This window comes from Gobius niger (assembly GCF_951799975.1).
Source record: "Gobius niger genome assembly, chromosome: 12".
Classification (NCBI taxonomy): domain Eukaryota; kingdom Metazoa; phylum Chordata; class Actinopteri; order Gobiiformes; family Gobiidae; genus Gobius; species Gobius niger.
Window position 1 is genome coordinate 9,492,390 of NC_136863.1, and position 25,335 is coordinate 9,517,724.

General features: G+C 40.0%; 2 protein-coding genes across 2 annotated transcripts; both read right to left on the reverse strand.

Annotated features, from left to right (window-relative positions):
• Window positions 1-1,627: 1,627 nt before the first annotated feature.
• On the reverse strand, window positions 1,628-3,235 carry cUnh15orf61 (chromosome Un C15orf61 homolog). The gene is made up of 2 exons (XM_079568113.1): window positions 2,777-3,235; window positions 1,628-1,876 (listed from the first exon to the last, which is right to left on the reverse strand). Exons 1-2 carry the CDS (start codon window positions 3,117-3,119, stop codon window positions 1,749-1,751), a joined length of 471 nt encoding a protein of 156 aa, XP_079424239.1. The 5' UTR covers window positions 3,120-3,235; the 3' UTR covers window positions 1,628-1,748.
• A 373-nt stretch (window positions 3,236-3,608) lies between these two features.
• Window positions 3,609-25,156, reverse strand: iqch (IQ motif containing H). The gene is made up of 20 exons (XM_079568102.1): window positions 25,039-25,156; window positions 24,767-24,889; window positions 24,588-24,679; window positions 24,444-24,504; window positions 22,918-22,981; window positions 22,767-22,847; window positions 21,948-22,099; window positions 21,332-21,877; window positions 20,419-20,485; window positions 19,184-19,267; window positions 18,936-19,117; window positions 16,788-17,060; window positions 15,890-16,072; window positions 11,362-11,482; window positions 10,736-11,022; window positions 6,434-6,574; window positions 5,104-5,226; window positions 4,952-5,013; window positions 4,371-4,479; window positions 3,609-4,203 (listed from the first exon to the last, which is right to left on the reverse strand). The coding sequence occupies exons 1-20, from the start codon at window positions 25,087-25,089 to the stop codon at window positions 4,159-4,161; spliced, it is 2,847 nt and encodes a 948-aa protein (XP_079424228.1). The 5' UTR covers window positions 25,090-25,156; the 3' UTR covers window positions 3,609-4,158.
• Between the last annotated feature and the right edge of the window lie 179 nt (window positions 25,157-25,335).

The window sequence follows — 25,335 nt, forward strand, 5'->3', positions numbered from 1 at the left end:
AAACTTGATTGCATTTTTGTGAAAGCTTTCATGATTTTGTTCCTTTTCTTCACTGTCTCTGTATAACGGTGTAATTTTGTGAGAATACAGTGATGGTTTTAAAGCCTTGATTTTTTTCTTTTTGATGTTTTCACAAATCACAAACATTTTCATCAAAAAGGGATCCAAATGTGAGGTTGAGCTGAGGTCAGTTGGATCAAGTGCAGCTCGGGGTCAGAGGCCCATTGATTTACATGTTCGACAAGAAAATGAATCCCCTGGTTTCATTGTTTTTAAAATGAAGAGGCCGAGGTCAGAAAATTGAGGTTGCTGATAAATGCCATTAGCAGAATGTGCACAGGGTAAGGAGATCAATAAAAGGGCAGTTTGTCACGCACGCTACCACCTCGACAGGACTTCCTTTCTTCTACGGCTCAGAAAGAGTGCCAGGTCAGCAAACACTTGACCAAAAATCAAAGAACAAGAGCCTGGTTGAGATTGGAGATTCTCCCTTGAGACCATCTCATAGTGTCCCCAGCCCTAACAACCTGTTGCACGGAGGAGGGACAGATCAAGGAACACACTACTTTTGTTTTCTTAACGTCGAGTTTTTAGCCCATGGACTTTATTGAACGGGACAGAAAAGCTCGGTAATGAGCAGGGATCTAACAATAGTTGCATTTCATGGCATTAACTGGAGAGGTGGAAACCATGGTAACACAATATAATCATAATAGCCACATAACTGCTGGTTGATGGGGTTTTTGACACTTGACAACTTCGGAGAAAACGCAATATGGGGTAAACTATTATGTCTTGAACCCCAAAACTCTGAGGATGGTGTTAAGCCTTCATGTACTGACCAACCTGACATTACTTTTAACTTCACAGAGTTCATTACATTTTTTCCCATCACCCGAAAAAAGTGTAGGGTAATCCTCCAACATCCTGGCTCAAGAACTGGTCACCCAGTCCTTCTATGCAGTTGCCCCAGCAGAATCGATTAATCAAAATCTGCAGCTTCAGTGTTCAATATTTTAATACAATTTAATCATGTGCAACGTTCTGATGCATGCAACATAACAAATAACAAAGGGTAATGGTAGGAGGGACAGTCTGCTGTTAAAAACTTGAGATGTCGTGACACAAATTAAGGTTTGGGACAAAAATATGCTTAAGGTTAGGATATTTTTTACGTAGTATTCTCTCATTTACGTATGAGACTTCGGGCCCAAACACTGTAACAAAAGTAATTCGGTAAAATTCGGTGCAATATGCCCTCAGAAAGCTTTATGAAATTTTCCAGGCTACAATGCAAAGCTTCCATTCTGTGTGAAAGCACTACATTTCAGGCTAATGGATTTTTCTTTTTTTTACATTACAATTCTTCAAACTCCCTTTTTCTTTTAATCCATTCTTTTCCAGGGTCATCACCACAAACCACAACCATACTCAGCCATAGCTTTTATACACCTTGTCTCAATTGGTCTTTCAGCGTGTACACATTGAGAAGGGTCAAGTGGTGTGGCTCCAAATGTAATTCTATGTAGCCTATGGAGAACACTTCTTTGTAAGACATGAAATGGGAGACTCGTGTCAGAAAGGACAGTAAAAACAGGAGGAATTCTCAATTTTCTCATCAAATTTTAATGATAGTTTCACACAGTGTCACTTTAGTGTCAGTGTAATAACATGTATAACTGAATAGAGCACAGTAGCTGTAAAAAAAACAGTAAATGATTGATCACCATGGAGCAGATCATGGAATTCTAATATTGAGCTCCTTCATCCTCTTTGTAGGCAAAATACACCGTAACAGGCCCAACTGACGTCTGGACTGTCTCTGAGGCCCCAATCACCATCCAGCAGCCGATACCGTACGCTAAACATGGAATACCTGCAGAAAGTCAAAAAGAGAGGTCTTTTCAAAACATTTTTGGTCAGCTGTGTCAAACTTGAACAATGAAGTCCGTGAAGACAAAGCTATTTCACACTAACAATGTCTTTACATAAAAGTATGAAATACTTGAAAACACGGCAAAATGCTTTTATTAAAACCTTTGGTGTGCTTTATGTCCATGGGTTACACATTACTGGAGAGCTGCTATAGTTCTTTTAAATCCTTGATATTCATTTATGTATTTTTTTCTGAAGTTTATTGGCATTTGGAATTGGATTTGGAATTTTGGCACAATGGCGGAGCCTCGGTTGTGTAGCTCTATTGTTACATTACATGCATGCACAGTTTAAGTGCTCAAGGATAAACTGGTTTAGTCTCAAATGTTCCTATTTTGTAGATTTGACGAGTTCAGAATTATCCATAGCCTCTTAATTTTATTACAATGTCTCATACATGGAAAAAGGTTAACTCGTCATCGACTGGACTGGGTTTGGTAAAGTTGACTTTACCAACTTTACGACAGTCGATGATTTAACCTAAACGATGCTCCCTGGATGAATGAGAGCCTTCACAAACATAATGTCTATCATATGTGTTGTATGTAGAAATGACACAATAGAAGCTACTCTTTTTTTGTTTTATTTGGGTAATTATTTAGATCACTTATTTTTGCCTTTGCTTGAGATAAATCAGGGCACTCTTGTCTTGATCCTGGTTAAATAAAGGTTTGAATGAATGAAAAAAAAAAAGCAAGAGATTAACTTGATGTAATCTCTTCATACAACCATCTACTGCTTTTTCGACCAAAGAATATGTGTGAGGATGGGCGCTTATAGAGCATGATTGTGCATGGATGAAATTGATGAAACTAAATTTAGAGTCGTTGAGGGTACTTGCCTAGGTTGATCACTTTGAGCACTGAGAAGAACCTGTCCTCGAAGTGCAGATTGTGAGGAGGGGCTTTGGTGCAATGGTACTTGATGAAGGGGAAACAGCCGGTGCGGAGGATGTGGTAATTACAGTCCTGCACAGTCCAGTTAAAGTTAGACAGTCCGAACTGGTCATTGTGAACGGCGCTGTAGCGAACACAGAACGAGGTCCAGGGAGGGAGTCTGCGCTGCTGCAGGTGACAGCTCAGCACCTCCGAGGCGAGGGGACGGGGCACAGAGCGGCCAAAAGAGCTCGGGAAAAGAAGCACTTTCAGAACAAAGCTGTGAAGAACTCGAAATACTTCCTTCATAATAAATTAGACGTGGGCTTACCCATCTAGACAAGGCAGTAACCAGCGCATGAGGTTTGATATTAGCCGAGTACAGCGCAAAGTCGCGATACAAGCAAGAAAATTGGGACGACTACATCAGACCAAGACCTTCATAGATGTTACAAGTGTTGTCATGATCTTTTTTAAGAAGTTGTGATATGTCAGCACCAGAATGACATTCGCCTACCGTCCCCGTCCCTCGTCTGTTGTGAATGCGCGCCGACGCGTCCTATCCGGACTGAAACAAGGGGCTGCAGAAGCGTTCCTCTTCGACAAAACAAGGGTTCACATATGGTTCACATTCACACAAAGCAAGTCAAATAAATAAATAAATAAATCACAAGCAAAAGGGGACGTTTTTATAAAAGCTTAGAAATTGATACTTTTATAAAACAAATTGTTAAATTAACACAATGAGCCCATATTCTGCTAAAAAATACTTCTAATTCATAAAATGTTAAGGCATCCAAATGGCTTTCCAAAAGTCTGGGAAAGTATAATAGAGATTAAACTGTTTTTTTTTATTATCATTTATTCCATTAAAATAAGAAATAACGGCTAAAAGTGAAATAGACAAATTAAGTTTGCCTAGAAAATGGATTTGTTTTAGATTTTATAATAAGACCCTGTGTATCCTTCTTTCCTGCGCGCCTGTAGCCCTGAGACAGCGTCCTGACGCCGCACTGCCACATGAAGGTCTCTCTCACAGAAATACTACATTAAGTGCTGTATGCTGCGGATGGAGCAGGTGCAGCCGCTGATCAAGGAAACACAGGCCAAGGTGCTGATTTAAGTTTCTGTCCCACAAGGCTAAATGTTGCAATGGGAATTTTATACAAACACATAATAAGATGAGAGAGTTTTTAATTAATATTTGCTGTTAAAGGGCTGCAGTTGATATTGACCACCTCCATTGATTGCCATTTTGTTTATTCAGAGCACTTGGCATTATGTGTGACTCCGTTCAAAAGAGTCAGGTGGAGAATGGAGATCTCGTGTTGCTACAGACCACACCTTGCTACTTGTTCTTCTGCAGAGTATCTTCAATTTCCTTTATCAGGCCCTACAAGAAGAACACGTTTCATACTTTATTTTACAGTAATTACACAGACTACAAATGTCTTGTTAACTATTCTGTAGCGACACACTGTAGCTGCCAATATGTGGACTGAAGCATGGCCTCACCGACACAGATGAAGAGGGATCATTAAGTCATTAGCACACACGCACCTTGAAATTGGTTTCTCCTTGTGTTCTTGACGACGATATCTCCTGATGGATGACTGACAGGTTGTGAGCAAAGGTCACTAGTGCTCCCTCGGGACTCTCAGACACTGCTCTGTTGAAAACGGCCACAACAAACGAGCTTACTAATGAGGCCACAGCACCTCATCTGATGCAGGCTCAATAAAGTTTGGACAGAGTCAACACAGTCTCTCCGGGGCTGGCTTAGAGCTATTACAGGGCTGTGGGAGGAAGAGGATCTGTGTGATGAATATGGTGAATAACCTCCAGTTTTAAGCGGCAAGAGGCTTCAGAGGAACATTTTCCATTTGCCACGTTAATCCTGGGCCATCTTTTATCCAGACCGTCTAATACCCTCTAATGCCACGGTAACAAAAGGCTCACAATATTAAATCATAAAAGTTTCCTGCTTTCTTTGAAACAATCTTTGTTTGTTTTTTTCTAATTCAGAGATATTATTAGGAAAATTGTTTGCCTGGCCTGCCAAACTACATTCTTTTTTGAACAGGAAGGAGGGGCGTCTGTCTGGCAAGAAATTGGAAATATATATATTTTTTTTTACTTACATCATTCCAATCTGACGTCGCTCTGCACTGTCAAAAAGTGCAAACAGCGTGCCTTGTTTCTTCTGAAAGGAATGAAACCAGGATTAATTTTTACAATATGAACGCTTAAGAGAATTACTCCCATTACCCCATTCCCGACCCATGTCCCGTACCTGTGTGTTGAATCCAATGCCGCGGACTTTGCACATCTGGAAGAAGACACTGCGGTACAGCATGGACAGGCTGGCATGAAACAGGCTGCTGCTCAGGACTGCGTAACGTTTCTCCATCAAAAACTGAAAAAAGACACAGAAGGATTGAACAACTGGACAATGACCAGGAACCGAACACACACATGCATTCGATAGCATCCAATTCTTTTGTCAAGGTGACAAGAAAGTAATTATCTATTAACACAATGTATCTATAAATATAATGTATTTATAACTCTAACCAATATTGAACAGTATTCCCTGGTATCATTGGTGAGATCGGTTGTGAAGGCTGCTGCTTACCCTGTCACACTGTGCGTCCAGCCGGCTTTAATTGTGTTTGTAATCTGCTGGCCTCTAATGACGGCCACTGAAGCCGTTAGCGCAGTGGTGCTGCACCAGGCCACCAGCTAAATGAATGCTTGATAAAATACTACAAGCCTCAGATTAACAAGCGTAAACTGCAGCACTCTGCTAATAAAAAGAGCCTTTTGTTTAAGGCAAGTCACCGGGCTGATGAGGTGTTCAAGCATGCACACACATGCATAATGAAAATGTTATGAATTATTAATGTGTTGATTATTTAGACTCATCTATCAAAATGGTAATGAATGCACCACCTAAACATCAATTGAGCTGAGTGCATAATTACAGTATTTAGTTGTATTTAACTGAAAGGTTTATATCTTCACAAGCACTACAGCACTTTACCTGTCAAGCTATCCAAACAAACAAGAAGTGAGTCACGTCTCAGCTCATTTGAGCGTGACTAGACTGAACAGATTTGGAATAAAAAAGCGAAACAAAACAAGAACATTCAATCCCTGTAACAGTGGGAGCAGTGTGCGGGATGGCTTCCTAATATCTTGATTTAATTATCACAGAAGTCTTAAATGTTTTTTCCAAACTGACCACGAGATGGTAAAGGTAGGTAAAAAATCATGATTGTCTTTTTACAGGGAGAGGCCAGTTAATTTAAGGCTACAATTTGATGAATTGTGGTACAATTATATGAATAGTGTCAAAAACGAATCCTTACTTTCTAATTTGAAAGATGTGTTATGCCTGTGTGCTTAATGAGAGCCTCTGCAGATTGTCTCAAAATTGTGGGTTTAGATGGACTTCAAACATTTACTTAATGTCCTCCCACTTAAGTTTTACTCCTTGATTTTATTGTACTGCTCCACCAAACTGCCAAATAAAACCTCAAAAAGCCAATGATAGCTGCACTAAGTTCCTTTGTCCAATGCTTGAAACAGTCAGAATAATTAAAATGTCTTTAAAAACATACTTTTTGTGGAGGGTTTTCAGTGTTTGGCATTGGCACTTGTAAAGAATTTTGCCAGCAGAGTGTTCCTTGAGTGCTGTGCAGTAACATCTGGGTCATGGCCAGGTGGTCGCTGTAGGAGAGGTTCAGGTCGAGGGCCCACACCTGCATCGGGACAAAACAAGTATTCAACAATTACTGTGAGACTGTGAGCCTGCCCCAGCGCATTCACTACAGAAGGCACAGGAGGGCAGAGCGAGGTAGGAACTGCATATTCAGAACCGTCCGCCAAAATTGACCCGAGTGACAAAGATGAGAATCAAAGATAAAGAAAAAATGTTCTTGTAATGTAAAATGTTGATATTTTTCATTGAGAATATATACAAAAAATATAAACAAATATCAACTTTTAAATGGTTATGGTTTTGATAAATGTGTGTGATGGCAACCTTTTGACATATGAACCAAATAAGTAAGTAAATGAGTGGTGCGCAAGTCGCTCAGATAAGAGCATTCATCCATGATCCAAATGTCAGCGGTTTGAATATTGGTTCTAGACTGGATGCCATTCCTGCAACATAAAGCCACATTACTATGACAAAAGTGTTGCCAGGGAGGATTATGGCTACCAACTCCCTTGTGCACTGAAGGGGAATGCTTACCAATTAAACCAGTTCAATATATTAAAACCTGGTGCCAAGAAACAGACAATATTCCGATTAGGACTATACTATAACATTAAAATTAGGATGAAATTGAAAAATGCTACGAAAATCCAGATGTTAGTTGATTTAAAGTTACTTAGAACTTTTTGTTTTCACTATTAAATGACAAAAACACAAAGCAGATATCTCCTCCAAGCTCACCGCCCTCAGCTACTTATCCTGGCTCAGTGCGATAAGGCAAATGTTCAGATATGTATAGTAAATGGCGTCATTATAAGTATATTAAGGGGTCAGGTGTGGTCGAGGCCTCCTGCTTAAAGAGGGCTAATTTTCCCAATAATAACCTTATAGCTGCGCCCTCTCTTTAGAAGTGCCACATAAATCACGGAGGAAGGAGTTGTTAATAACTAAGTGGCAGTCGTGCTTTTCTTGCGCTGTTCCTATTTGTCACAGTAAACGCTGCTGCCACTGGATGCAAATGTCCGACCCTGAGAGTGGCTGGGTGCTTTATCTCCACCATCGTGTACAAAGCCGGGAATCAGGATAGTTCCTCACAAAGCTTCATTAGATGTATGTTACATAAACTCTAATTCATAACAGAAGCACAGCCACTCAGCTTCTGGTTGTACTAGTTGGTGCATGATACCAAAATGTTCTTTATTATCTGTTTCAGCACCATTTCAAGAAATTTAAGAAACCTGAAGAAAACTGTTCAGTGTTTTTGTAAGGTCTCAGTCGTACAGGGGTTCAAGTGTAGGGCATTTCGCCTCACATCCAAGAAACTTCGTCAGCAGCACAAAGGCATAGGGTTTCAATAGTTTAATGAAGCACAGGTTTTAGTTCTTGAAAATGCAGTTCACTGTGCACATATTATGACCAGGAGCAATAACATCTGAGAAAAAAAAAAGACTGAAATATCTACAAATTGAACTAATGAAAGAATTACATTCCAAACATATTTGCTGAGATCTAAACTTCAGGGTTAGCAGGTTTTACACAGCATCTAAAACGGACTCATTTGTTATGTGAAGGAGACTTTGTCCGTTGTGAGCATTGTGTGATTTCGATTCAGTTGTTGGGATAAATAAACAAGTAGGGATCTCATCATTCTTCTGCTGATAAACAGACTTTCTCTTCTAACTGTGTTTTTATATGGCTATTTGTAAGTCAATGCCAGATATGAGTATTTCTCATTTTTTGTCATTAACTACTATATAGGAGGCATGCAAAGACTGTTCATGAAACGTGCAATAGAAGGTGGAGTGGACAGCCAAGTTTCTAAGGCCGGTGCACATTTGGCGGAGTGTCTTTAGTCCTCAGCAACATGGGTTCGAGTCCCGGCTTAGACAATTTACTGAATGTCTCTCCTTGCTCTTCACTATACGCTGTCCTTTCAAATAAAGACAACCGCCCAAAAAGCGATATTAGTAATTCAAGGAGTAAGAAGGACAGGAATTGATATAAAGGATGTGGACCAAGAAAAATAAGGAATGGACAGGCCTAAATGACTCTGAAAGTGAGCTACTACAAGAGGACTTGATGAAGGAGCGATCTGACTAGACTGACACTCATACAGTGCAAAGAAGAAGAATCTTTTAATGAGTTTTAACATTCAGTAAATTCAGTCAAAAAAAAGATATGAAAATTTAAATGTAAATTGTATTTGTGTGCATTGGCGAGGTGCACATGTCAGGACTGGTTCATCAGCATGCCCAGCGCTTCCTTCAGGCACGTTGCAGCAGAATGGGGGACCACTCTCTAAAAGCCATCCTCCTGCGCCGCTGTCCCATTGTGGCTCTTAACAAAGCTGTGGGAGATGTCCGCCTGGATTGTACCTGTTTTCTATGGCCGGCCGTTTTCATTAAGGCGCCTGACGCTCCAGCTGGGGCCCCCGACCAACCACAATGTGCCGCGAGACTGAAGGGCAAACATATGTGACCCACTTCGGCACGGCACATAAAGTGAGCTTTTAGCAACAGGTTTGAATCTAAATTGATGTTTAAATGCAGACAGGTTTTGCCCATGTGGTGCGGTCTGTCTGAGCTGTGGATGGAGATGGCCAAGAATGCAATGTCTTTAATGTCCTGATCTATTCAAGTAGTCTGCTCTTAATTATGCTGCCAATGAATAGCATTCATGTCTGGGCCAGATTGTGAGTAAAAACTGATTTGATGGCTCTCATTATATCATTTTTTAACAGTTTGGGAGAAGGCCGCTTTCTGTCCTTGTGATATTTCTTTCAGGAAAATATAATTACCATAAATGAATAGCAGTTCACTTTTATTAAGTGAATCTTTTAAAAAATGATAAAATACTGCAAGGTTGTTCGTCGCCAAAATATCATTTGAATTTATGGTCAGTCGCAGTTGGCATAGTCTTTTTGTGAAGGCATTGTTGAGAGTTGTGTTAATGAAATCTAATAAATTTTCATCAGAAGTAAAAATATTAATAATCATTTTATTTAATGCTATTGCGTTCATATGATACTGCTCTTTAGTGGCTGCAAACCTTTTCAATGTCTGTCTTAATCAAAATTATTTAGAATCCCATACAGGAAGCTTATCAATATGGGACTTGAAACTAATTTCATGTATTGTGCTTTTACTATGTTCTGTATTTCATAGACGAATAAATCATGAGACTAACCATATTTTATCTCGAAGCGTTTTTACTTTTACTCTCTGGATCAATAGTCTGTCAATGTAGACACACGTCGAGAGCAGAGGTTAACCATCATAAACAATCCTATCTCCTGTATCGTCAATCACATGTTCGGCAAAATGAAATCCTGAAAAATGAGGCTTTCATGGCATTTTTGTGGAGGTTTTTTAGTGCCTCTGTCGGCCGGTGGGAAGGCGGGGTTAAACACCGCCAGGGCATCCTTGTACAGCTGTTAAATCACTTTAGAATGACCTATTGTCTGAGAGATCTGGCGCAGTGTTGGGGGGTGAAAGGGCAGGCCTTAAATGGTGGCTAAGTGCGTTGACACAATGCGCTCTGACACTTTATTAGACGTGCCGGAGACACTGTTTGGCTTCCTGCTGTAGACCTCTGGGGACCAGTCAGAGGCGCCTCTCTGCTCCACTATAGATCTTTTATACCCAACAACGATTGATATTGTCCAGCTGTACTGTCAAACAGAGTATTGTTGAAGAGCATGAGGAACAAACCTAGACATCACCTAGAGATGGAATTTATGGATTTATTTCTACAGAGATTCTTCATTGTTATGTTTTTGTTTATTGTTATATATTTTTTGATTCATTCTTAAAATGAGGAGACGTATTTCAATAAGAAATCTTGATCTTGTGAGTGTTTTCGTTTGTGTATCCAAACATGAAAGCCGTTATAAGAGCAACTCTTGGTTGTCAGTAGTTAATAATTACATATTGATCTGGCTTACAGTTCAAAGGATATTTGCAAACTTGCAAAATTCTGAAATATAAACTATGAAAATGTGATGAGACAGATTTCATTTTGCCATTCCAAAAATTGGTGAAAGTATTGCCAATAATAGAGGTCTGTGTCTTTCGATGTTACAGATACAGTTTAATTCTTTAAAATAAAAATAATAAACATGTGTTGTATATTTTCCACTTAGAACGAATGCAAATCTATAGATAATTTGAAATTGTTTGTATAGTCCTTTTCGGAGCCTCACCGTGCGCTGTTTGGTGCTGCAGTGAGTGAAGCTGACCAGGCAGACTGATATGTGTCCGATGATGTTCTTGCGGAGACAGGCCGCTCCCAAACGCGTGCAGAGGGACTGCAGGGTTTCTGGACTCACAGACCTTTGAGGAACAGAGGAGCCCAGGACCTCCAGGCCACAGGGGCTCAGCAGCTGGTCTCCACAGGACAACAAGGAGATGTTTCCCCCTGGCTCCAGCAGTAGGTCCACAGTCACACAGCAGAGGCTGTCCGAGGGTGGGCATGCCTCTACCACACCACCTGAACAGGCATGAGTTTCATCATCTGAGAATGGTGCAATAATACAGGTAATTATCATTTGAATTTCTATTTACAATAGTTTAAATTTAGATTAAGTAGGAATTTAATGATTGAATTAACCTACTTTAAATGTATGATTATTCCGTGTGTAATTGCCAGGCCTTGCAACATGGAACAAAAAACGATAAAATGTTTGAAAGCTCCTCAAGCTCAAACTGGTCTTAACGCTATTTCTTTTCTTTTCAGTATTATAAAGGATATGTATGAACTGACAGTGTAGAAAGTGCTTGGCTTACAGTGCTGGCAGGGAGATTCTGTCGAGAGCTTATGAGAGCTGACCTTGCCTGAGAAAGGAGTGGAGGAAACAGGCCCAGGTGGAGTACTGGGAGGTTTTAGCAGGATGGGCGTGAGACGACAGCCACTGTGGGACCTCCTTCAGGAACCTCAGCAGAACTGGCTCCTGCACAGAAGATCAGACGAACGAGTTTACAGCGTATGAATATAAAATATGGAATATGTTTGTGGATGTGAATGTAACTCCCTGTAAGTAGGAATGGTGCTTTCTCTGTTTTATCCTTTTGCATGCATTTCAGAAAAATTGTAGTGATCATTTATTACAATAGGGTTACCAGACCTTGAAGCCTGCAACCTCTACAAGCATTTTCTAAAATGTGTGTCTAAGTAGTAGAGGGTTTAGAAAGTGTCACTGGACATGCTTATAATGTGCAATACATGCAATACCTATAAAAAAAAAAAACAAGTAGAGTAGCTTTAGGTGCCTAATGTAGATGGCAAAGCACTATAGGTGATACTATTTACTGTTAGTTTTAGTTAGTTAGTAAGTCAGTCAGTCACAATAATCACAACACAAATATTTAACATTATGACTTCCCTATTTGTGCATTGCCTTACTTAGCTGCCGGTTTTCCTTGCATAGTGCATAGACTGCGAAGGGTCTGATGGATCGTGCCATGAGTGACAGCCTATTATCAGAAGGCCTCAGGAGTCTAATGGCTTTAACTGGGAAGAGGGAAACAGCACCTGCCCTCAATAACAGTGCGTCGGCCGGGCAGCACTGGATACTAAAGCCATCTGGTCACGGATCAATCCGAGCAGCGGCCGGATCAATCGCACTCTGTTTCTGTAACCAGCAAACGCCATCATCGCCTCAGCACTTCATTACGCTGATCATTTTTTACTCCTGTTTAAGCTTTCAAATAGTTTGCTCACTGTCGCCCTAAACAGCCATTTTTTAACCATTAATATTTGTAAAGCAGGGCTGAATGACTTCGGGTAATATCTCATTGTGATTTTTCAGATTAAAATCTCAATTCAACTTATCTTTTTTAATCAAGATTCATTTCACAGAGAGCACATTTTGAAATAAGGCAGGTACATAACAACATTTGATAGAAGACTAAACTATAAATTTGTCTATGCTTGAGATGTAAACTACAGCATCTGGAGATATTAGAATAAGCCGTAGAGACAGAATATTTTGTTCTCTACATAGGACATATGTATCATTTACTCTACAGTCCTTGCGATTGAGACAATTCAAATTGCGATTTTTCAATCAATCTCAGCCCCAGTGGTTGGATGAATATAATGGACTTTATAGCTGCTGAATTATCTTATCCAACATGTGTGGATTTTCCTTTGGGATATTTAAAGTTGCAGAATAAATTGAAATTGAATCCGAATCCAAGAATCCACGATTAACAAATCGCAAAGGCTTCAATTATTATGGTAATGTCCTCTGCAATCAACAAAATATTCGGTCTCCATGGAGTCTTATGTAAAACCTGTCATGCTTGGAGTACAGATTGCTACATGCAAGCTCTTAAATGCATGTGGATCTTGTATTAGTTAAATAGGCTTCTCTAAAATGGAAATGCTGGTGTATGTGTTTAAAAATGTGGACTGTGAAAAAAAAATGAATTGAAATGAAATGACAATACTTCTTCGGAAGATTGAAATGAAATATTTGTCCAGAATGGTACAGCCCTATTTGCAAATAACAGAAAAAGATTTCGTCTTTTATCAAATATTTCGTAAGCTTACCATAAGGACAGAAAGAGCAGCCAGACGGATTAGCCCAACCAGAAAGTGTTGTTTGAGTGCATTACTTTGTTTAGAGTATAGACCGCTGAGCTTGGCTGGAGCTTGGGGCTGCAGATTATGCTGTTGATATTCCAGTCATGACACAGCCATCATCATATTCAAGCACTGGAAGAGGCAGGGTCAACCGCTCCGCAGCGATTCCCCCTTGCACAAGCCATGAAGCACACAATGGTGCGGCAAAAAGTGTAAAGGAGCCGTAGTCATTTTGAACGGAAGAGCAATTTCACCCCGGGACTTTGCCTATGCGCCGCACAGAAAACAGCGGGGCACGGAGACAAGAAATAGAGGGGTCTCGCCATAAATTATTCGGACTTAAACTGTGTAGAGTACAGTAAGATGGGATTCATGCTTTGCTTGGTGTCCACATAAAACTAGACAGTGTGCTCGTAAATAAAATATATGTCGGCTGCGGCTCTTTGATTGCCATTTTATGCCGTCATTACACAAAGGAAACAGTCCAGGAAGTAGAGGCAGTCTTGTGAAGAGTATACAATGTGTCGGTTCAAAAACAAGCAGCTTCAATTTACATCAACAATGGCTGATTTGACTTGTTCGCTAAAATGTATTCTTGGTGTTTTTGGTTCGTTTTGTTTTATTTTTTGCTTGTGGTTTCCTGTGTGCTTAAAGCTCTTGACCTCGAGTGGATCTGAAGGACAGAATGAAAGCACTTGTCAAAGCGTTTCCTTTTAATTAGCGCAAGGGAGAACAGTAAAGCCCCTCTCGTGAACAATACTTAGAGTCACAACATCTGTCTAACACCTTCCTTATTTTGCTCTTACACTGATTATCAAATGACCCATTTCCTGGACTGATTTAAGCTGAAATAGGTGGTGCTGAGGCTGCGGCGGTACACAGCGTGATAAAGAAAAGTCCATCTGTTGACACTATTAGGAGTAATTTTGACCCTCTTGTGCCTAATGATCCGTGCACGGCTGTGTGTCGGCTGCCGCGGGCAATGACTGCAGATCTACATGTCTTTAACCTCTCTCTGTGTAAATGCTCAAAGAGGCCCCCGGGCATTGAGGCTCTGGGCTGGGGCCCCACAGAAATGGAGACCTCTCTGTGTTTGGAGTCAGAGATCCTCTTTCTCCTGCTCGTACTCATTCTTTTGTAAGTGCTGGCATTACTTTCTACAACACATGGCTTTTAATGTGGAGCACGCTCACGCTGAGCATATTAAAACAAGCAATAATTAACTAACTGTGTGTTGGTTTGAGAAATATGTGGCTGCATTACACTGTAAAGCACATTTAAGTAATAATACAAATAATAAAACTACAGAGAAATAATGGATGGAGGTAAAGTAAAGCATTTTAAGCTATTGTAGCTTATTATTAATACATGGAATTATAATTTTCATAAGCATTAGAGTTATTGCTTCCAAACAGACTGAATTGAGGTTATCTATTCTCTTCATGGAAAGCTATAGCTAAAGCTATTAGGACTTGTTTTCTGCAAGTGTGGTATTAATGAGAGTTATTGCTCAAAATACACTTTTATGTTTGAACATCCTTCTAGACATTATGCCATGAGAGCAGATATTAGAGACACCATTAAAAATGCATATCACTGAATGTAATTAACAGCCTGGCTTTACAATTAGTCAGTATAGAGCACTTATTGTGAGCAGTCTGCGAGCAGAGAGAAAACACAGTGGTACAAAGACAGTGTGCGAGTGCTGTGCTTTGATTAAAAGAGTTACAGCAGAATAAAGGCCAGTGTAAGTGTTGTGTCCATATGGCCCCTGGGCCCCGAGGCTGCGGACCACACCGCCCAGGCTCTCGTCCCTCTCTACGGGACCCCAGCTGCTCAAACAAACCCCATTTATGTCCCTGTTTTGCAACAATTACAGGCCTTGGCTAGGGTTCAGCCACTCTCCGCCATAATTAACACAGCGCGTCTCGACTATTCCAGCACCACAGAGCCTATGTGTAAAGAAGGAGAAATGGAACAGGCGTTTGGAGCAGCTTCACAAAACTGCTGCTCCTCAGAGGGAATCAAAACTACACGCTTTGTGTTCCAAGTTTGAAGTCGTTAGCCTCTCATTAGTTTAGAGAGCCCAGCTATAATGGCAAAACACAGTAATTAACAAGAGACAGAAAATCAAAGGCTACTCAGTAAAATATCACAATGTAGGCCAGACTACAAATACCATAAATGAATAATGATTTAATCCTAACACATTTTTCATCGATAAACAAAACAGGATGCCAAATTATAGATTTTAACAAGCCGCGAGGTATTAGGAAATATACACACCGGGAACAATGCAGCACACCATCTTCTGAAGGCTTGTCCATGAGGCCATGCTGTCTGTATTGATTTTCAGGTTGTGAGTTTTATGATGGTCCTGTGACCCCATAGCGACCCCACTTTGACCCACAGTGACCTTCGGGTTCATTTTTACAACATTAGCTTTTGTAAGATCTGAGCTCATCTCAGAACAAGTGAATGAATGAATAAATATGTGTCATTTTAAGAATGATGAACAATAAAGCTTGTATGCTAATTACAATTCATAGTCATTACAGCGAAAGAATCCATTTCGAAATTGTTAGATAATCTATTTAAAATGAATTTAAATGAGAGAGAGATCCACAATAATTGCATAAGAATTTTTGATTTAAACTTACAAAAAATACATCTGTAAAAATAGTCACAATCACATAATAAAGATAACATTAACCTGTCATTGTCTAATATAACTTTTTTTTAAATATCATCTGACATCTGAAGATGTTACCTGAATAGCCTTGCTCCTCCAGGCTTCAGGACCGTAGCGCTGGTACTGGCTCAGAGCCCATGGGTAGCACTTCAGATGGCTCACATCACACAGGGCGGTTCCTCCACGTTCACTGTCCATTTTAAACAGCCATGTCTTCACCTCCAGGTTCTGCACCAGGAGCTCGGCCAGACATTCATGAAGCTACACAAATACAAAATGGCCATAAATTAGATTTTTCACAGCACAGTATCATCCATATTATTGCCACTCAGCATCAGAATCCATGGTGACTTAGTGGTGCTTTTGTTGACTTTCTGATTTCAAGATCCAACTCCGGCCGTGATTCATGGAGAGGTTTGAGAAATTAGAAACATCCTCCGGATTGTTGCTTTTCTTAGGCTGCTTCAGAACTCATCTATTTTTAATTCAGACTCCACTAATGTTCTAATGTTTTGTCTGGAATATTGCCAGAAAAAAAGATTGAGTAAAATCTTGTAAAAGACAGTGTTGCCAAAATGTGTTCTTGTGGATTTATACATAGGTTGTGCTAAATGCTGATGTATTATCAATGGAGTTTCTCTTTTATTGTTGTTATACAATAATAAAAAACAATAATAACAGTTATAATAGACAATCTTTGCTCCTAAATAATTTAACATAAGAAAATCTTAATGTCCCACAATGTGGAAATTGCAAACATAAAATAAACTATATAAAAATAATAATTTAAAATATATGTTCAAAATGGAATACTCTAAGCTAAAAAAAAACATTACACACATATATTATATAATACTATAAAACATTATATAATAAAACTAAACAAATAACAAATCGATGGAACGATGGAAACGATGGAATCGTCGGACTGTGGATAAGTGGAGCATGAACAACCTTAAATATCAGGTAAAGTAACCTGTTCCAGTGAATAGATATCTTCTACACCAGGGGGCATCTCAACACCAGCATCACTGAGGATCTTCCTGGCTCCAGATTTGGTGCCGTACAGCAGTGTAACTGCCGGCTCGGGGCCCAGCAGTGGAACGCCCAGGTCATCCGCCACGGCCAAGTCGTCCGTGTGTGTCACTCCGGGGACGATATAGGCCTGTTTGCCCTGGATGAGGTGCCTGATTCTCTTCAGCGTACGGGGGCTGTACTTGAGCAGCGTCGAAAGGCACATGCTGTGATTCTAAAAGAGAGACATGGACACATCACAACTTGGTCTGAGGATCAAAGGGATGTGTGACAGTGTGGGAATGTGATAGTTTACTCTTTTTTTCTCCACTCATTTTTTTTACAAAAAAAAGAGAAGAGAAAACTACTAAACAGTGAGTTTACACCTCAATGGGGCCTGTCACAAGAACACATTATACAGTGTGATCTATTCCAGAGGAAAATAGTGCAACATTGATGACTATTTAATGCTAGTGATAATATGAACCAGCTTCATAAACCAAGTAAGTGCTTTTTCAAAAAGTACTTACACTCATCTTAAATCTAACACAAGCTCAATAAATCAAAAGCTCATATATATAATACCATAGATAGACAATACCATGCATTCACAAAAAACATACAGTCATAAATTAATGTTCAACAGTTCAGTCTGCATCAAATCCAAAAATATGACATAAGAATAGACGGCTCCCTCATTAGATTGCTGATAATTGATTAGATCAAATAGATTACAAAGTAACAGGAGACACTGATTTAAAAAATATATATCAAAATAAATTGCAAATAAAATAGTAAATTAAAATTAAAGATAAAAAAAAACACAGAAAAAATAAATACTCATACCATGTACCATGTTTATATGGTACTTGGCACTTGTGTCCTTTGGTACTGATTTTTCACTGCATTAAAAACTAAAAAAAGATTCTACAGTAGTTTTATGCACTTTTTCTTACACTCACTCATTCAGTGCTACTAGACATTGGCCTTCTCATTATGTTGTCATCTTTAGTCGTGAATATAACTTTTATTTATAATCCAAATGCTACTTTTTCCTTTGCCAAACCCAGGCCCAACATGTCACTTGAAACTGCGCCCTCAGCGAGAACACACTTTGCCTCTGATTTATCACTGTGTGCACACCAGATCTCCGATTGTAGCTGCCAGCGGGGAAGTGACCTCTGCTGTACAGGTTGAATTGATAAAATCTGCCGGTGGGATGTCTTTCTATCCTTCACTCCTCTAATGTGTGCTACCAATGAGCTCCTTGGGAATACAACTAATTACTCCGCATCTGTATTTATTTGATCCACATGGAATTTTCCTTCTGTCACTGCTACAACACGCTGCCAGCCACAGGAGCAGCAATTCATCTCCGCAACATGTCTGGCAAAGCTTTAACAACCGAACAGCAGGAAAATCTATAGCCGTAAATGAGAGGAGAGCGTGTCAAGTTGTGCTATCAATCTACAGCTAAAGGAAATTCTACTTCGACATAATGGTTGTTGAGGTAAAGAAGCTGCTGGAACATACATGTACATGAATTAAATGCATAGGCTTTTGTGGGATCAGATGCCTTGACAGACCCACTAAATAATCTCCTCTACTACCCTCTAGAGGCCTTATATCATATTACATATTTGTCATCCTGATGATGGTAGATTACATGTTAGGGTCAAGGACACAATGGGCAGGCAGGAGACAATGACAAGAGAGGAGTCAAAAATGAAGATAAAGAAATTTCAAAAATATATACACATAAATTGGTGGGGGTGACTCTGAGTGGCTGCCGGTGCTTCTCTGATTGATTGATTGATTGATTGACATTGCAAATTCACCATACTATGTTCATCTTTAGACTTAATGTCCCGAAAGGATGTCTGAACACTATCACCACTTGCGAAGGAGAATTTTACAAAAGCTAGTTTTTGATGACAGACTAGATGTTAAACTTTTGCCAGTTTCTGTATAATGTGGATGCAAAACATCATCAAGACTTCTGTCTTTTTTGAAAGCAGATTCCAGATAAACTACAGGCTCTGTAATGCTGTTTCAACACATGAGCACACCCCTTTATATGTACCTAAAACAATAACATTGATAACTTAACTGGAAAGTAGTTGACAGCCTCCGGAGTGAGGATTATGAAGCGTCTCTTCGAAAGTGTAGTCTCATTGGCCCTCGCTGGTCCCTCCTCTTGGGCTCCGTAAAACTTTAACAGACTGGAGTAGTACTGCAATACATCCTCATCCAGGGGAAGAGGACACACGTAGATCACCTCTACATTCTCATCTAAAAAAAAAAAGGAATTAAATAATAATATGCTTGTAAACACTTATATACTCATGAGGATCATACCTCTTATTTCACACAGCCTGCCTATTTGAATGTTCTGAAGCACGTCAAAGTCCCTCAGGCTGTGTCGCTGGTCCGGAGAGTATCCTAAATCAACAAGAAAATATTTAATTGTAGAAAATTATGCTGGTAAGTTTCTCATGAAAATTATACATAGAGTTGTGTTTTGACGAGATATGTTTGTAACCTTTATTTTCCAGTCCTACTAAAACAAAGTTTACCTGGTTTATGATCTGAAGCGTACTTTTTCCATTATCCATATGGGCTTATTCATATGAAGAACCATACAACAGGATTTTAGCACTATATACTGTATGTCCATTGAACAGTGCAGTTATATAACATAACATAATTAGCTGCGGTCTCCCAAAGTATTTGAAAAGGCCACACATAATACAGGTTCAATGGGAATAACACACAGTATCTGGGCTAATTCCAGGGGGTACATAATAGTTAATTTTGCCCAATAAGCAGGTGGCAGTATACTGCAGTGTCCACTACTGAGCTCGACTGACTTCTACGCGAACCTTTCCTGGCGCGCCTGGATTTGAGCCTGACGGAGAATCCTCAGATGAATCAAGGTAATTAAATGATTGGATTCATGCTAATTAACAACAATGGGGTTCAACTTTGTAATTATCCTTGTTCACACAGCACTCTCTGCAGCCACCCCGAGTGCAAATAAAGCATTCCATCTGCTCGTAATTAGGCTTAATAATTTCAGACAATCGTTCAATGATTTACAATGGCTGATTACAGTGGAAATGCGGGCACTGTGGTGAAATTAGAATAAGAACGGATCATAGCGTGCGCACTCTGTCTGCAGCAGTGGTAATTTTGTGGGCTAATATATCTCATCATCATTTTTCTCAATGTGGTATTTTTCCTAAACTGCCAAAAAATATATATCAATGATGACTACAAAAAGGAACACGCTTTCATATATTTTTGTCAACTTCTAAACAAAAGTAAAAAGAAGGGACGAGTGGCGACAAAAAGTGAATTCACTGAAAACACTGAAACTAGTCTGGAGTTACGATGGCACAGCTAGTGTCATGTCGAAATTTCCAACATAATCGCTTTTCATTTGCCTAATCTACAAATTAGACGGCGATTGGGGAGTAATTGTTTTGTTTCTGGCTATCATGCTGGGAAAGCCATTTGACGCCGGGGCAGAAGGCCACAGCCTCTGCCCCACTAAAGTGTAGCGACGCAGGCCGAGGCGAGATGAGAGCCACCTAATGACGGCACGTGGATGATGGTTCTCTTGGAGGCTCGGATGTGGTTCCAGTTGGCTGCCAGATGCTGTGAGGAGGGAGAAGAGGAGTGATCAGAGACAGAACGCACAAATCATCGCTGCATGTCTGCTCTCTCTCTCTCGCTCGCGCTCTCTCTCTCTCTCTCTTTGGGCGGGAAGCCAAGCATAACATATCACTTTAATTAAATGGAGCTATTACTTTACAAAACATATTTTTGTAATTAGATCTATCACAGAGGTACATGATGCTACAGGCAGGGAAGATTAGCAGGCCTAATTAACTCAGTGTGAATGTTTGAACAGAAGACGTACATTTACAGCATGTAAACAGAAGCAGAGCTGTATAATCAGGAGAAATGGTGGTCACTTATTAAAAATGCCTGAGGTTAGCATCTTCTGAACAGATGTCCATGCTTGGTTTTCCACTCTCTGCTGAAAGGTGGGGTATTATGCAAAATCGACTTTTTAGAGCTTTTTTTTTTTTCCCATGTTACAATGTTGTTCTCTCATCAAAAACAAACCTGGAACTCTATTTGTCCCAATTGTACATCTTTGAGTAATCTTTGAATCTTTTCCAGAGACCATTCAGCTCCTAAAAAGCTCTCCTGAGGTCCTATGTATCCAGGAAATACTATAGGAAGTAAGATAGTGACGTGTTTGGGATTACCAAATACCTGCAAAAAGCATTATACTCAAACCAAAAGCTTTACTGAACATATTCTAATCATTTTAGCGCTTAAATTACCATCACTACTTCAATTCACACTTTGGTTAACAGAAGGTGACACCTTATCAGAGTCTTTAAAGGGAAAGAGAAATGATGCACAAGAACACATTTTAGATATGTTTGACATGTGCTCAATGGAGGGTTGGAAAACTTCAAAAGGTTTCACCTGTATTCTCTGGCGCTGATTTTCCAAATGGCTAAACCTCCTCGCTTGCAGGGCCTTCCTCACGCGACACCTCTGGGCGTGCATCAGCCAGGACACAGACATGGTACCAACCGCCCATTTTCGCCTGCAGTAACAAAGGTAGGCCGAGCGGACCATGTAGCGCCTCCAGCAGGATTGTATGTGAACTGCGGCAGCTTCGGTCCCTCCCTCTCCCTTGAAGCGCTGACCTGGGCGTGACAGCACTTCCAGAACATCCTCTCGATTGTGCAGCACAGAGAGAAGTCGACTCACAGGAGGGGTGCCTCTCCACTCAGTGTCCCAGCTGTGAGCCAACTCTACGAGCCACTCACCCTCTACCACGGCCACAGGCACAGCATAAGCCCGGAGCAGCTGGCTCAGATGCCCCAGAGCATGTTCTACACTGCTCCAGCACAGGCAAAAGCTCTCCTTAAAGACAGAGAAATCTTCATCTGTCGGCTTGATATGGCCCAGTTTAATCGTAAAAGTAATTTGACTTGAATTTTCGGGAACTTCTACAGACAGATTCTACAAAAATAAACAAGTCAATTACAAACTAAGGACTGACAACAGAATATGAGAACATCCCAAGTCAAACCTGTGTGTTGCGGCTGCTCTCCGTGTACTCTGTGCTTTTGGAAGTGATGGAGGGAGGCGGGGCCTTGATTGAGGGATGAGGGCTCTCCTCAGGAATAGGCTCAGTTTCATACTGTAGAGGCCTGGAACACCTGAACTCCAAGGTTTTTACTCCTGAAGTCATCAACACAAGTTCAACAGTATAGTAGTATATAGTAGAAATAAGTTACATTTACTTTCATAAGTAATTGTAACAAAAGACATACATACTGTATATCCCTAATATATCAGGACAATATTTGCTTTTTTAAAGCATAAGTCTTGAAGTCCTGGTATAGGCCCATATTTTGATCAGTTCACATATCTGATTAAATATTTGTTTGAATAGCTGTAGTGGATGTCTAAAATACATAGCTCTAGATATTATTTTACTATAATAACAACTGCGCTGTATATATAGCACTTTTCCAGACGCTAAAATACGCTTTACAATTTCGTCCATTACTCAACTACGTATGTAGCCACAGCTGCAGTGGGGCAAACTGACCACAACATTGCAAATCTGCGGCATCGGCCCTTCCAACCACCACCACTCACTCACTCACTACATTCACCCAGGCTTCCTGATGTTCTCTGTACCCTGCTAAGCTTCAGAGATCTGACGGGATGGCAGTATGGCCTTTATTATGCATTCCAAGGTGGAGTAGTGCTCTCTGTAGTGACATTGACATGTTCATAATAATTTCAAATTTAACTTGGCTAAAAGTAAGAAATGTTACAGATGTTTTCTGTTTTCCTTCTTCTTCAATTACTGTAAAAACAGTTAGTGGGAAGCACTTACTTTCAAAGAGTCCTATCTTGGAGCATTGCAAGCCTTGTCCAAAGTGAAGTGAGGCAGCCTTGTTGTGGCCTCCCTTGTGTCCTGAGACAAGGTTTTACAGCACATCAGACAGTCACTATATATCACATTAGTCAATATAAAGTGGACGCACCTGCTCCGGTGTGTTCACTGCTCTGAATATTCACCACTGGACCAGGGAGGCTGCAGTGTTTGGACTGAACACATTTAAAACACAAAGTCAGACAGTGCAACTGACCTGACCAAAGTACATGCCAGAGCTAAAAATCAACTTTAAAAGACAAAGAAGTGTTTAAGAGATCGCTAATAATATCTGCCAGGATGTCCAGCTAAAGATGATAGTATCTATCTATATTTGTTATTTTTATTCAACACCATAAAGATCCATTTTAATAGAGGTATGCCGGTAAAAAAATCTATAAATCTCCATGGAGTCAATACTGCCTCTGGTCTGGTGGTCTTTATATAATTGGTGCATGGAAGTGTCCACACAATTGATAGAATTAACTCTTCTTTTCTATTACATTCCGCGTCTAAAATAATCTAAAAGCTAAATTACACTCCCTGTTCTTGTAGAAAAGAGTTGTATTAAGCTCTCTGCCCATGCTCCATCCTCCTCAGCCCACTGAGCTCTCTGACAGACCACAGGTGGGGCCAGGTGCTACCAATCTCCCCTCAAAGGCACACATCTGTCTCAGGCAAGCTTTGTAAAAAGGTGGTAGCCTTTGTAAAATCGCTAGAATGCAGAAGCTCATTGTCTGGCATGGGCACAGAGAGGAGCTGGCCTGAGCGGCGGGCACAGAGCCAGTACGGCGCTCCGGCTGTCTTATTGGCATGCTGGAGCAGGTAGTGCTTCTGTCCAGAGACAGCTGTAAACCAGCAGCCCATAGCACAGCAATCAGGCACCACTTTCTTTACAAGAATGCTGATGTGCCGCAATCTGCTACTTTCTGCTTCTGTAGCCAGCACTTCCATCTATCCTAGATCTGGGTGACAGTCCAGCCTTTGTTTCTCATGTAACAAAATCACAAAATGGCTCTGGAAAGAAAATGTGTAAAAAACATCTGAAATTGATGCTGACCTTTGCAAAGATAAATGTGTTAGTTTTGACAGATGCAAGCTGTCATCACTAAGCTAACTGACCTTTGTGTCGCCTCATTCATTAACCTTACGCACCACTCACTTGACACATGTAAGAGATTCTGTCAATTTATCAAATTATCACAGACCATAATACTTCCTAATCACCTTTGTCACGGTGATTCTATCATAGTTACTTCCAACAAAGACAGGAGACACGAATGTCTGCCGGGTGCTCTTCAAGTTTTATGTTTTTCACTAGTTGCACTTCCATTTGGGAGGGTTTTTTGAGGGGCAAGTACAGATGTTTGGGAGAAATTGGGCAGCAAAGGAAGAAAAAAGACAACAATATACCAGTGAACTGTAGAAAAATGTCAGAAAATAGTCAGAAATTACAAATATGAATTAATAATTGTGTATATAATGATAATATTATGATTATTATTATTTTCATTGTCCTTTTCATTATGCTTATGATTATTATGTTTATGATTATTGTTATGATTATGATGATGATGATTATTATAACAACAACAACAACAACAACAACAACAACAACAACAACAACAACAACACTACCTTCTCTTCTACAAAGGGTCTTGAAGGACGTAAGACTGGGAGACACTCCAGTCCTGCTTCCCTGTATGACATGTCGTCAGCATAAAGCCACAGATTAAAACATGGGAAAACAAACTAAGATGTGACTTCCGAAATTATCCTTACCATTTTGGAATGTGGGCTCTCTGTAATGTGTCGATTCTTGGATAAACCAACAACCGGTTATTCACTGTTTTCAGACATTCATCTGCACGTTTCTAATAGTAGAAACGTGTATGAGTATGTTTTAGTATAAATGCATGTGAATTTCTTTATAGAAAAAAAACAACAATAGTACTAAGCACCTTAATTTCATATTCAGTGTTGCGTATTGCTGTCTCTAACTCTTGAAAGTTTAATGTTTTTCCTAATTTAGTGCCAGTCAGTTTCAGGAGGTCACATTTCAGTCGTCGTAAATCATCTTGAACCTGTGAAAAACAAAACATTAACAACTTATACTGACAGTGACACGTGTCGCCGCAAACTTAACTTAGCTGATAGCATCGTAACCAAAATGGTCTTTATCGTAAAATTGTAACAATTAGTGGAAAAAAGAAGAAAAAAAACTTGTCTGCACCTGTATCAACGCTGCGCCCGCATTATCCTCGTTTCTACACGTGCGAGACATTAGATATAGAGGTATTTTAATATTGAAAAGAATCTTTCCAACATTATAAAGACAGCTAATCAAGGCTTTTAATAGCTATTTTATTGGTAGACATCGCGTAGACAGAGGAGTCTGTCAACTTTGGTTACCATGGCAGCGAAATGTAGGTTTCTCCCTGGGTTTGTCCTTCAGGCACGCGGTCGTTGTGCGTTTGGCTCTTGTTAAACATAGCTCCTATATCTACACTTAATCTTCTCATTTTGAGGC